The sequence below is a fragment of the Vulpes vulpes genome, chromosome X (genome assembly GCF_048418805.1).
Source record: "Vulpes vulpes isolate BD-2025 chromosome X, VulVul3, whole genome shotgun sequence".
Lineage (NCBI taxonomy): Eukaryota > Metazoa > Chordata > Mammalia > Carnivora > Canidae > Vulpes > Vulpes vulpes.
In genome coordinates, this window is record NC_132796.1 from 98,605,784 (window position 1) to 98,619,215 (window position 13,432).

The window sequence follows — 13,432 nt, forward strand, 5'->3', positions numbered from 1 at the left end:
CATCAACACTATTTCAGTGGCATAATCTCATGAGATATCATGAAAGAAATACCATACCAGGCAGCTGGAGTGATTTACTTACCAGGCTACCTTCCTGGAACCAAGACTCTGGGAGGACTCCATAGGCAGGAGTTCTGAAGCTTCTTGTAGAATCTGGTTGACTCCACATGTGGAGTAGAGGATTGGAGAATGCCCCAATGGGGAGAAAGGAGGACTGGGGACCACAGAGGTTTAGTTTGAGAATGGGACTCCTTGCTTAGACAGCACTGCAAGCCCTGGTCAGTTCCAGGCAATGAAGAGGAACTTTAAACATCTCAAGAAAGGTGCTTCCTAACCTTTCTTAGATTAGAACCTATAGGTTCTAGGACCTATTATGGACTCAGGCCACCTACTCTGATCACACTACCTACCTGACTGGTCCTTAGCACCAGACGGGGACTTAGAAAATATCAAGACTGGCATTTCAAAGCATGAGGTCCCCTGAGATGCAGACCTAGGGCAAAGGTCTCACTTGCCTGGGTCTAAGGGTGGTACTAATTCCATTTAAATTTTGTCTCTGTATCAAAATGCAAGTTCTTTGAGAGAAGGGAATGCATTCCACTTCCTTATTTCCCCAGCTCTCACTCCTATCTTTTGCTACAGAATGCACAATGGGCTGCAAACAAAGAAAATATTGCATAAGGAGTTTTGATAACGTAGGGGCAGTTAAGTAGTAGTGTGTGTCTGACTCCCCAAAACCTTACTCTGCTCACCACAGAGGCTTGAAGGGGCAACACCTATAAGCGTGTCCTTAAGCTGGCTCTGAATCCCCTGGGTGGCTTTCAAGATATTGAAGGGGGGAATCTAAACAGCGGAGAGAATCTGTGGTCCCTCTAGAAGCAGAACTTCAGATACAATAGGCCCAATACGGGTGAGTCTTGAGATCAGGCAGATATGCAGGTGGGTAGCACATGTGCATCCTCCATTGCAAAGTCAACAAGAGCGAGGGCATTCCCCATCTTCCCATATTCCTGTCATGCTGAAATATCCAGACCCCAGATATGTTTGGGAAGAAAAAAATGTCTTCCAAGAAATTAGAAGAAATTTTATATTTCAGAAAACAAACTTACTTTTAGCCTTTCACATGTCAGTTCAGCCAACATGCCCTTGTTCACATGCATGTGTGTATGCGTCTGTGTGCACGCACACACACATGCTCCCTTCCTCCCTCTCTGTGGCTCTCATATCTTTACTTTCTTCCATATACTAGTTATATGACCTTAAGGAAGGTTTCTTAATATCTGGTAACATAACACTATTTCTTTTTTGATAGAAGTGTGGATAAATGATAACATTTGGCTCAAAGGATGAAAGAACAGAACAGATATGAAAACTTCTGGCATGATAGGTGGTAGTCTTGATAGGTAAGTTTCCTTCCTTTCATTCAAAACATGCATACACATATCAATAAGTTTACTTATTCAGGCATTCATTCCCACATTACACAAGCATTTGTGATAGCTTTTTATATGTCAGGCTCTATCAAGTGGGAGCAGGGGGTCTAGGTCTTCCTTTCCATCTTAGAGGACTTAGGCCCCTGATACCCTATGTTCCTGTGCTGTAGAATAAGAATGCTGTGTTTAAAAATGCCATTTTTGCCTTTGGATATTTTGATTCCTTGTGTATGTGGTTTTGGAGAAACTGTTAACATTATCTCACCCATTTACAAACTCTTAATTTTCAGTAGGAAAAGATCAGATTAGATTGTGTGCCAACTAAATAATTCCATCTATTTTTCCCCTCCAACAGAAATGTTTGTCTTTCTTTTATTGTTCTGCCTGCCTCCTCATTGTTATTCATATAGCTCTGTCACTCAGAACTCTACCTTACCACAGATTACAGAAACACCAGTTCATTAAACAAGTTCTGCCACTTCGACTGAGAAAGAAATGCCTGTCTCCATGTATTGTCTACTAATAAATGGAGACAAACAAAAAACAAATACACAGGATAAATATAACTCCTGACTGATGTATTCACCACTCTGTTTGGTATGATTACATTAATATTTTATGAAATTCATTTAAAAGCAAATATATTCATGACATATGGCTAAAGTGAAAGTAGATAAACTCCCTTTCTTCCTTGTGTTCAATATGCCAAGAGTTCCATAGGCTACAGTGACTAGCAGAGCTTGCTAGAGGACAGGTTGCACATGACATTTCAAAGGCTCCTCACGCATTGATTATTTCTTTTGTTTATCTTCAACCATTAAGCACCAAAGTCGATGTGAATTTTCAATGCCAACCAAGAAAATAACCATTTGAAATCATCAGACTTATACAAGTATTGCAGAACCTGAAAAATCAAAGAAGTCCGACAATTTAAAACACATTGGGAATAGAACACCAGAGAAATTACCTCTCTGAGGCCCCCAGCCTGGCTTGAGAAGTACACCAACAAGTATGTAGTATTAACATTTATGTTAGGAAATCAAACTTCTGAAGGAGATTTGAAATCATTTTATAAAAGGATTATGGAAAGGGCCAAGGTATTCCTCCAAAGTCCTTCCCACAACAAAAACCCCATTCTGTTTTGCTTTTATATCTCTTCTAGCACTTTTTCCTTACAGCCTTCTGACTCTTGGCATTGTCATGCCTGGAAGTATCATAAGAGGTTAGTTTGTATTCCCTCTTCTGTTTCAAGAACTTCTCCAAATCCCAGCTTATTAGAGATGCTATGAATGCTGTGTTAGTTGGGCCAGCTTGCTCCTCTGAGTTGCAGCTCCACTACATGATTTCAAGTAATATTTCAATGTAGCCTTAAACATTCCTGCTCCCTAGCAATTTGTGCTCATTCAGCCTAGAGTAGTTACCTAGGAGTAAATCATCCTCTATTTTCTTTATGCATTTGAGCCAGAGAGTTACACTGGAGGCACATCATTTTTATGCTGCCATCCAGTCGTCCATATGTCCATCCATTTAATAGTTTGATGCCAGGCCCTGTGCCAGGTGTTAGGATTGAGGAAATGGGTAAGATAAACCCTCAGCTTCATAGTTTAGTTTGGAAACATCCATGTAGTTACAATGCTGTATCACCAATTATCAGAACTCAAATTGTTTACTGGGTGCTTACAATGTGCTAGGCACTGTGCTAAGAATTTTATATGATCACATTCCAGTAATCCTGTGAACTAGCTACTGTTATTATCCTTAATTTTATACAGAAATTGGGGCCGAGTACTTTGTTACTTGCCCAAGATTATACAGCCAGGAAGAAGCAGAACTAGGATCCAAATGTAGGCTTGTCTAACTATAATGCTCTTAACCACTATACTGCCTCTCAGTGTAATATGACAATTGTTTTAATGAATTAATTATAGTATAAAGTGAAACAGGTATGATTAAAAACATGGCAAATGAGCAACGAAGTGCTTCCATACAGTTATTTTTTTCCCAGTGTGACAGATTAAAGGTGGATACAAATTCTTTGACACTCCTCTCATTAAGAGGTGAGGCCTATGTCTGCCATCCCTACTTGAATCTGGATGGGCTCCAGAATGTTTTGACAGAAGGGATGCTGTGTCTGTTTTCAGGCTTAGGCCTTAGGAGAGATACCATTTCCACTTCTTGTTTCTAGGAACACATGCTATGGGATCTTCGAGACACCGTGTAACATGTTGGACTACCATGGCAGAGAGAGATGTGGAGAGTGCCTTACAGTAAATGGAAGGAGAGGGAGCCAGCTGAGCTCAGTATTTTTATCTGCTCCTTCCAAGGTGCCATGCATATGAATAAAGTTGTCTTGGAACCTCCAGACTAGCCTACCATAGCTGAGACATCCCAGTTGATACCATATGGCACAGAATTGCCCATATGAGTCCTGCCCAAATTCTTCACCCAGAAACTCTTAAAATAGAATATTATGATTGCTTTTTAAGCTACTAAGCTATAAAATGGTTTGTCATGCAGCAATAGATATGCAGAATATGCAGCATGCCTAGGGAGTGGGGTGTGATTAGTTAATAGAGCTGGCTATTTTTAATGAATGTAAATAGAAAGTACAGTAAGCACCCAAAGTAGATTGACCATGACTTTTCTCAGATTATTTAAAAGGTGCTTTGGGGCCCTGCAAGGCCCCAGAGCTACTGTCTTGAGCAATTGTTGTCACTGTACTGTTGCTGTGTGGAAGGGCCAGTTGAAACAATGCCAGGTAAGTGACACTCTACTTGATGGACTAAGACTACAGATGTCTACAAAACACTAGAAATCTATATATACACAATGGAATATTACTCAGCCATTAGAAATGACAAATACCCACCATTTGCTTCAACGTGGATGGAACTGGAGGGTATTATGCTGAGTGAAGTCAATCAGAGAAGGACAAACATTATATGGTCTCATTCATTCGGGGAATATAAAAAAATAGTGAAAGGGAATAAAGGGGAAAGGAGATAAAACGAGTGGGAAATATCAGAGAGGGTGACAGAACATGAGAGACACCTAACTCTGGGAAATGAATGAGGGGGAGGAAGGGGAGGTGGGCGGGGGGTTGGGGTGACTGGGTGACAGGCACTGAGGGGGTCACTTGACGGGATGAGCACTGGGTGATGTGCCATATGTTGGCAAATTGAACTCCAATAAAAAATAATTAATAAAATAAATTTAAAAAAATACTGTGAAATCAGAAAAAAAGAAAACACTAGAAATCTTAGAGGTTGCCCATTTTTGATGCCTGACAAAGACACCACACATGCCAATTTTATGGTTCAGCCCTTGATATTTTCTGGCAGGATGGTTCACAGTGGTGTTCTTCCTATAAAATGCAAACTCTACTTTTGTGGTAGAGGAAAAGGGATGGTGTCCAAAATACTATCCATTAATTGAGTTTATATGAATTTCCAGCTAATGATTCAATTTTATACATACCATCTCATTTAATCTTCACAGTCCTAAGGAATGGGCAATATATATTCTCTATTTTACAGATGAGGAAATTGAAGCTCACAGAGTTAACACTGTAAGGCCATACAGTAGGTGGCTTTTACTAATAATACTCTTTACCATTAGTCTATACTGCTTCCCACAAAGTCCATGGATCCACAGGAAAACAAGATACTCCTTGTCAGATTAAGGTCTGTCTCTAACTACTTAACCTGCAGCAGGCCTTCAAATATTTCTGTCCAAAAGGCTACCATCCATTTTCTTATCTCTACACCTAGAATTTCCTCTTGAGATGTTCGACATATGAATTGCCACACTATTAGGTAATTTAGACACCTTTATTTTATTTTTTAAAGATTTATTTATTTATTCATGAGAAATACAGAGAGAGGTAGAGACACAGGCAGAGGGAGAAGCAGGCTCCTCACAGGGAGCCCGAAATGGGACTCGATCCCCCGACGTGGAATCATACCGTGAACCAAAGGCAGATGCTCGGCAGATGAGCCACCCAGGCATCCCTAGATGCCTCTATTTTAAATCCATTGTCTCAACTTTGACCCACAGAAGAAGCTGAAATTGTGGCAGTGTATGAACTGGAGGTGAGCAAAGATAAGAGATGACACATTTACAGTTAGTCTTGCTTTTTAGAACTGGATCTGATTCTGGCTGACTGGAAGCCCCTTCATCCCCTCAGAAAGGCTCTGCCTGCACTTAATGACTTCTCCCTATCCATGTGCTCCCCAGCCCATAAAGGTATGTCCATGCTGTTAAGTGTTCCAGAGATCCTTTGAGCACCAGGAGGTAGTTTGCACTCACAGTAAAACCACTGTAATACAACCATAGATTAGTCTAAAATAAGTGCTCCAAATGGGATCTAAATACAATTAAGGCATTTCACAGAGAATTATGATTCTAATTCAGGTATACATTTCTGGGACATTCTTGCTATTTATTTAGAGTTCCCACAAAATTCACTGGAAAATTAAGAATAATACTTTGGTATTGAGAAATTTTAACCCACTACAAGCTTGACTGCCTCTTCTTTATGCACATCCTCAAAAAGACTTTTCAAGCAGTCAACCTGAAGAGAGAACACATAACACATATTTCTAGGGACAGCTGGGCTGTACTGTGAAATGATGCTACAGTTATCACTAGCCCTCTTAGAGCACAAGTCTCCAAATTTTTGCATGATGACTCTCAAATTCTACCAATATCTGCCTACTTCTCCAGAAGATCATTTAAACCCTTGCTTCAGGCTACCTGGAAAGTTGAAGCAGGGCCTCGTTCATGTATAATGGCAAATAAGGTAGCAAACTAGGCTTGGGTGGGTTATATGGCATAATTTTGGTTCACAAAGACACCTCAGTAAATCTCAGCTTTGATTTCAAATTTCTACTAACAAAACTTCATTTCTTTAGTATAAATTTTTGCAAATATTTACCTTTCTAGCCCATCTTCCCCCTATTCCTTTCTATTTATTTATACTGTGTTCTTGCCTTGTTAGAACATTTGACAGATTCAGGGTCATGACCGTGGCTCTCATCATAGGATGCTATGAACACCTTTGAAGGGGCATTAGTGAGGACATTTCACGCTACATCTGTGGTTCCCATATTTCTAGATTTGAGAGGAATAAAATAGAATTACATACATACATACATTTAATTATCCCCCTTCTAACTTGCCAAGAAAGGATGTGGGGAAAAATAACAGAAACTAGCCAGTATACCATTCATAGTTCATAAAAGACAGAACATTTTAAAACCAAAAATGTAGAAAGTCTATAATCTCAGAATAAAAAACAGTCTCTTCAATTGAGCAAATTTAGCTTTATGTAAAAATCACCATATTTTTAGTTTTTATATTTTGCACAAACTAAGGAAAGTAATATTGACTAGTCCTGGGCTAGTTTGGGCGTCAGAAATCACTCAACTAACCTCAGTAAGTGTCTATTCCTATATTTGAAGCTCCCTATGAGAAAATTCTTTCAGAACAAAAATGTCAAACACACACACAAAATTATGAAGGGCCATGAAAAGTTTGACTTCTCTGAGGTTTGGTATATTTTCTCTTCATGGAAAATGCACATTATGTAATCAATCAGGTTTTCCTTTCTGTTTTAGCTACCTGGTCACAGGTATAGCTCAACTTTAGAAATTGGGTAGGATCCAATGACCCACACATCTGAATTCTAATTTACCTCCTCACTTGGTCTTCACTTTTGATCTTCACTTATATTTTCCTAGATGCTGGTTTATCTTACTTCTGACTTTTCTCTTTTATTGTAAGCTTACTTATAAGCTGCCTATGGAATGGGGTGATGTAATTTCACTCAATTATTTAACCACTGTGCCCATACCATATACTCTTACATGCTTTCTAATAATTGATGCATCGTTTCCTCTTCCTGGACCATTCTTAGCCCTTTTTCCCCCATCTGCCACATTCTTATATATCTCTGGACACTGAGCTCAAATATTACCACTTCTGTGAACCTTTCCAGACCACAACCACCTACCTAGCACTCCCCCTCATCCCACTCTGGCAAAAACAGTACTTTTCTGCATGTTTCTAAGACATTTGCTACATTGTAGTGTTGTGATATTAACTTTGCCGTCTCTGCTACTGGACTTTGAGTTTAAAGGCAAGGACTGAGCCATGCCCGTTTTGGTTCCCCCAGATCCTAGATCAATACATTTCTAAGGAATGGGTGGGTGAATAAAAGCACAAATGAACAAAATGGATAGGAAGCCTATGAGCTGTTATCATTCAAGAGGCATCTCATATATGAGATGAATTAGGGAGAAAATATGGGGGTTCTAAAAGTACTGAAGCAAGTATTAGGGCAGGAATCTTGTCTTTTTTTGTTCATTGCTCTATCCTCAGGGCTTCTCATTGTACCTTGCATATAGCAGGCCTCAGTATATATTTCTTGTATAAATGAATACACAAATGTTTTCACTTGGCCACTCTTTGAAATAGTTTCCATAGGAAGTCTTAAGAGTACCATCACTGGGTAGGCTTTAAACTTATTTTATGGAGGCACTAATTCTACTTGGTATAGTGTTTTACATATCATTGGCTTTCAGTGAAGTGTTCTCCATGCTGATGAACACTGCTCTCCTTTCTCAGGATTTCAACTTCATCTGCCACTGAAGGCATGTTCTTTTCATGGAAGATATTAAAAGTTATAGAACCACAAATCTGGCTTTCCTTGAGGAGCTTGTAGAGCAGTGACCTGTTATGTGTCACACATCTTCATTCTTTCTTTCTGTTTCCATCAGAGTTGGCCTTCTGGGCCAGTGAAAACTGCCTTCTTCTTTTTAAGATTTTAATTATCTCAGAGAGAGAGAGAGAGAGAGAGAGACAGAGAGAGAGAGAGCACAAGTGTGCAAGTTGGGGGGGAAGGGGCAGAAGGAAAGGGATAAGCAGACTCCCTGCTGAGCACAGAGCCCGAAGTGGGGCTCGATCCCAGGACTCCAGAATCATGGCCTGAGCCAAAGGCAGACACTTAACTGATTGAGCCACCAAGGTGCCTTGAGAACTGCCTTCTTAAAAATGACAATGCCCATAGATGAGCAGTGTCTTGCTCTGGGAATAAGGTCCATAAGTCCATACTTTCCAACATCTATTACGGAGGTGATATAATCAATAAAGTGGAGGCACCATAACGAGAAACTCTTCTCCTTTGGGACTTCCCAGGCTCCACATCTGGATGCTAAGGATATTTTAATGAGGGAAAATAAAGGAAGCAGTGCACAGTATTCAATGAATACTCCTTAATCAGTCCATTATTGGATTCTTCTGGGATGATGGGAAGAATGATGCTCCTTAAACAGGAGGTCTGACTGTTTTTGGTCCCTTTCTTCATGTGAAAACTAACATCAGTCTTATTTGACCAGCTTGGAAAAGCAAATACTCTTGCAGGAAAGACAGCTGCTGGGTAGAGGGGAAGCTCCTAATCTGCCATCATTGTGGATTAACTTGATTGAATAGCAGCTGTACAAAACACCATGTTAGATGAAAGGGAGCTCCAAACCAAACCCCAGAGATGGCCTGTCTCTGCTTCCCACTTAATGAACATAATAAGTCAGACACTGCCCTAATGACATGTGTCCAAGAGACTCAGCTTCCATGATTATGGATTTGAGCTCTCTAGGGCAAGTCAAGGAAGCTTATGTATCATTTGTTTTTCATCAATGCCAAAAGCCTTTTCTATTGTCACTGGCTAGATGAGATAGCACAAAAAAAGGTCTGTTGTGTCAGAAGGAAACTTAATGGGCAGAAAAGTAGTTGAATTCCTGAACCATCAGTGGGTGACCTCAGGGAACAGTTCCATGTGGATCACTGGCTGCCATTTCCATTTTAAGGAATCTTGAGGAGTGGAGAAAGGAATGGGGGATGTGTTAGCCCATTCAGTTAAAACATTACATAATAAAGATAACAGGCACCCTTTCGTAAAGCCTGGTAAGAAGGGTAGGCAGCATTGGAGTTTGGTGCCAACTTTCCATTTCTGTGGACACCCTTTCAGATTTATAGGGAGCAGTCATCAGTGTCATTGTCCAGCACCTCTCCTGGGGAAGATTTCGTTTCTGAATTTGTTACCCTTCACAGTTGCTAAGAATACAGATGAACCATAATTCAATTTTTTTGTGAGCCATATATCAGATGTGAACTTGAGACAATAATAATAGCTAAATTCACCGAGAGATCACTGTGAACCAGGCATCATTCTAGGACTTTAATGTACTAACTCATTAATCTTCACAACAACCCTATGACATAGGTGCTATTATTATCTTTGTTTTACAGGTGAAGAAACTAAAGCCTAGAGAGGTTAAGTAACTTGCCAATGTTTACACAGCCTCTTAATGGTAGGACATGGATTTATTTGAACCTAGGCAGTTTGGATCCAGAACCCATGTTCTAATCTCAATGGTTAAATTGTCTTCCTAAAGTAATACAGAAAGAAAAATCAGTTCACCCAAAACTCAAGTGCTTTTACAGATAGCTTCACAAAGTATGTCTCAGCCCAATACTATTGTCCCATGTACTTTTAAGAAAAGAAAGGCACTAAAAAACTAAATATCAGTATTTCTGGGGTGCCTGGGTGGCTCAGTTGGTTCAGCATTTGACTCTTGATCTTGGCTCAGGTCATGATCTCAGGATCCTGAGATTGAGCCTGGCATGGGGCTCTGAGCCCGGCAGAGAGTCTGCTTCTTTCCCTCTCTTTCTGCCTCCCATCTGACGCACACACACACTCACTCATGTGCTCTCTCTCAAATAAATAAATAAATCTTTAAAAAAATCTGCATTTCTAATATCTGGTTTCCAAAAAGTCAAATAACTTTCCCTAGAGCATAGCTAAAAGATCACTGAATCACAAAGTTGATGGAGGCCCTGAGAATCTATTTCTTCATAGTGCTTAAGAAAATAAGGTGTAGGGAGAGGGTTAGAAGTAGAAATTAAAATCACTCTTGACATTTCAAATGTCTGGTTGGAAGTGGATGTAAGGAACACTTATTAGAGCTGATGGTGGCAGCTTAGCAGCCATTTGAAGGAAGTATGTTAGTATTTCCTTTATCTTAAAGAGTATATAGTACTACTAATAGTAATAATAATGATGATGGTTAACCTTTATTGAGTACTTATTATATGCCAAACATTAGGTTAAGCATATTATTTAATCTTTATAGCAATCCTATGAAGTAGATACTATTGTTATCCCTGCTTTACAGATGAGGGAAGTGAGGTACAGACAAGTCAAGCATCTAGTGCAAGGTCACATAGCTAGCAAGTGGCAGAGCAAAGATCCATACCCAAGCAGTCTGTCTTTAAGGCCTATGTTGTTAAATACTAAACAAGATACTCTCTCTGTAGGAATAGCCCTCCAAATTACTGTTAAGAAAGCCTATTCAGTTTTTTAGGTCTGTTATTGACCCCAGCATAAGCTTTGGGTCTATAATGATGGCTTGGATGATTTTTTTACTGTCAATGCTAAGCCTTTCTTCCTCCACATTATAGATGGGTGGCTAAGCATCAAAGATTACTGTGTGAGCCTAGGTTTGGGTTTACATGTGGTAATTTGCAAATCTGATATAACTAACATAGAGTCCCCTTGGCATAGAGCAGATCTCGCCTCAACATTTTTCCCCAGACATATACCCATACAGTTTAGATTTCCATAAACTGGTAATATGGAAGGCATATCAGATTGTCTAGTCTCTCTAGACTACAAGAGATTGTGACTCAGGACCACTCCATATGGAGCTATAAAATAATATATAATGTTTTAGTTTAAATTCTATTACAGTGAAATAATGGGGAAGAACTGAATTTTAAAGACCCATTATACTCTTTAAAAATATCTGTAAGAAATATATTAATAATGATTTTAATAGCCAACATGTTTGAGCACTATGTGCCAGGCATTGTGCTAAGCACAATTTAATTGCCACAAAACCCCTAAGGGTTAAGTATTAGTCTGATTTTTATGAATGCAGAAATTGAGTCTCCTAGAGGATTTTTTATTTTATTTTATTTTATTTTTTCCTAGAGGATTTTTAACTACTCAAGATAAAGTAGTGGAAAAACTGCCTTGGAAGTCAAAGATATTGACTCCAAAGTCTGAGTGCTTAACCATTATGCAATACTGGGTCCTGTCATAGCATCTGCTGATTCCAGACTGTCTCCCACTAGTCATTTAAAACCTAAGGAGAACTATGGTCCAATCATTTGGCTGTCAAAGGATCCCTGGTTGTTCACTTTAATCATGGTTGGTCTAATGGAGTATGATGCAATCTAGTCAACTATAGTCCAGGGCATGGATTATAGTTTGGTGGGACAGTTTCTTGCCTCTGCCATATACAGAACCCAAGCTCCTTTGCTCTCCGCCCATTTCTTATTCCATATTTTTTCATTATATTTGGCTGCTTTTATGCTTATTTCCTAGCTTTCTATGTAATCATATTTCTTAATTTATTATTAAGATTAAGTATCATTGCCTACCCTACCATGCCCCCAATTATACCTCATAAGGATTTAAAATCTGAACTGGAATTGTGAAATTGTTTTAGGGGGAGTAGGGGTCACTTACTATATAAACAAATGGCACAACAAAGTGGCATCACTCTAGATCTGTTTCTCAATTTTATTGTGTTTGTGAATAACCTGGGGATCTTGTTAAAATGCAGCTTCTGATTCAGTAGCTCTGGGCTGGTACCTAATATTCTGGGCTTCTTAACAGTTCCCAGGTTATGCAGATTATACTTTGAGTAGCAAGGTACTTCACTGGCCTAGTCCTATCATTCTTTGAAGTAGGATCACAATTACATGAACCTGGGGAGATTAGTGTTTAGGCTATTTTAAAAGCACCCAAGGCTTCTTAAGATGGCAATTCTCTAATGCCTTCACAAATCCATTTTAACAGTTAATAGTTCTGACAGTACAGAAGAATTTTTTTGTGTTTAAACCAAACACTTCAGATGCTGTGGCATTTTTCTTCTGATTTTATTGTTAGTGGAGATGGAGTTAGTACACCATGCCCATGCTCTCACTGGTTACTTTGTTGAAAAAAATATGAACAGTTATTCAATGTGAACAACTTTGGGATGGTCCCCACCATCTCCTTTCCCCCACTTGAGGAATCTATGATTTTTGAGTCCATTCTTATTTCCTCTCCATGTTTGTATTCTTTGAATCTATAAAATTAGATGAACCTTGTAATTCATTGCTAAATTCTGTTGTCTTTTATTTTAATGAGCTATTTAAATATTCAATGACCATATCCTGCATCAGCTATATCTCTAGCTTACCCATAGTGTGATAGGGAGTATACTAGTAACTACTGGCCACTCAGCCTATAAAGCTCATATTACAAAAATGCACACTCTAGGCAGAATCTGGTAAATGTCAACTTCAAAATAAGTTGTGTCATACTGTTACATTTATTGCCACGTGGCCAATAAAAAGAAACACTTGTGACATGATTGAAAATAGCATACCAGGTAAAATTGGTTGTCCAGCGATTCCCAGTGGTGCCATTCCAAGATTATTCATTGCTGTGGCCCATGCAGTTGGATCAGACATAGGTAGCGTCATTGCAGTGGAATCCACATTCAGAGTTCTACTATTATCAGCTAAAGAGAAATGATAAGCAAAATAATTTGTTATATTAAGGCTTCAGTATGTTATTTACTTAACATAAACTGGCAAACCCTTTACAGAAATGGACTGATGGACAAATGCTATATAGGGCCTTGATTGCAGCTCTTCACAAGGGTTAAAATAAAACAGCTTGAATTGGCAGGAAGTCATAGAATTTGAAAGCAGTTCACCAGCTGGCATTTTAGTGTGTTTCTTTCTCTTTCCTGCTCCCTCTGTTCCTTTCTTCACTCTTGTTTCTTTTTTTTTTAAATGAAGACTTTATTTTTTTAGAGCAGTTTTAGGTTCACAGCAAAATTAAGGAGAAGGTACAGATATTTCACATGTGCCCCCTGCCCCCA

The 13,432-nt window shown here is 39.1% G+C and overlaps 1 protein-coding gene across 33 annotated transcripts in view; it reads right to left on the bottom strand.

Annotated features, from left to right (window-relative positions):
* Positions 1 to 13,432, bottom strand: part of ENOX2 (ecto-NOX disulfide-thiol exchanger 2) — a 263,608-nt gene that overhangs the window by 52,367 nt on the left and 197,809 nt on the right. For all 33 annotated transcript variants that reach the window (XM_026018096.2, XM_026018095.2, XM_072743777.1 and 30 more), the window contains one exon: positions 12,932 to 13,066. In XM_026018096.2, the coding sequence (XP_025873881.1) occupies positions 12,932 to 13,028 (97 nt within the window). In that variant the 5' untranslated portion in view covers positions 13,029 to 13,066. The remainder of the gene's footprint in view (positions 1 to 12,931; positions 13,067 to 13,432) is intronic.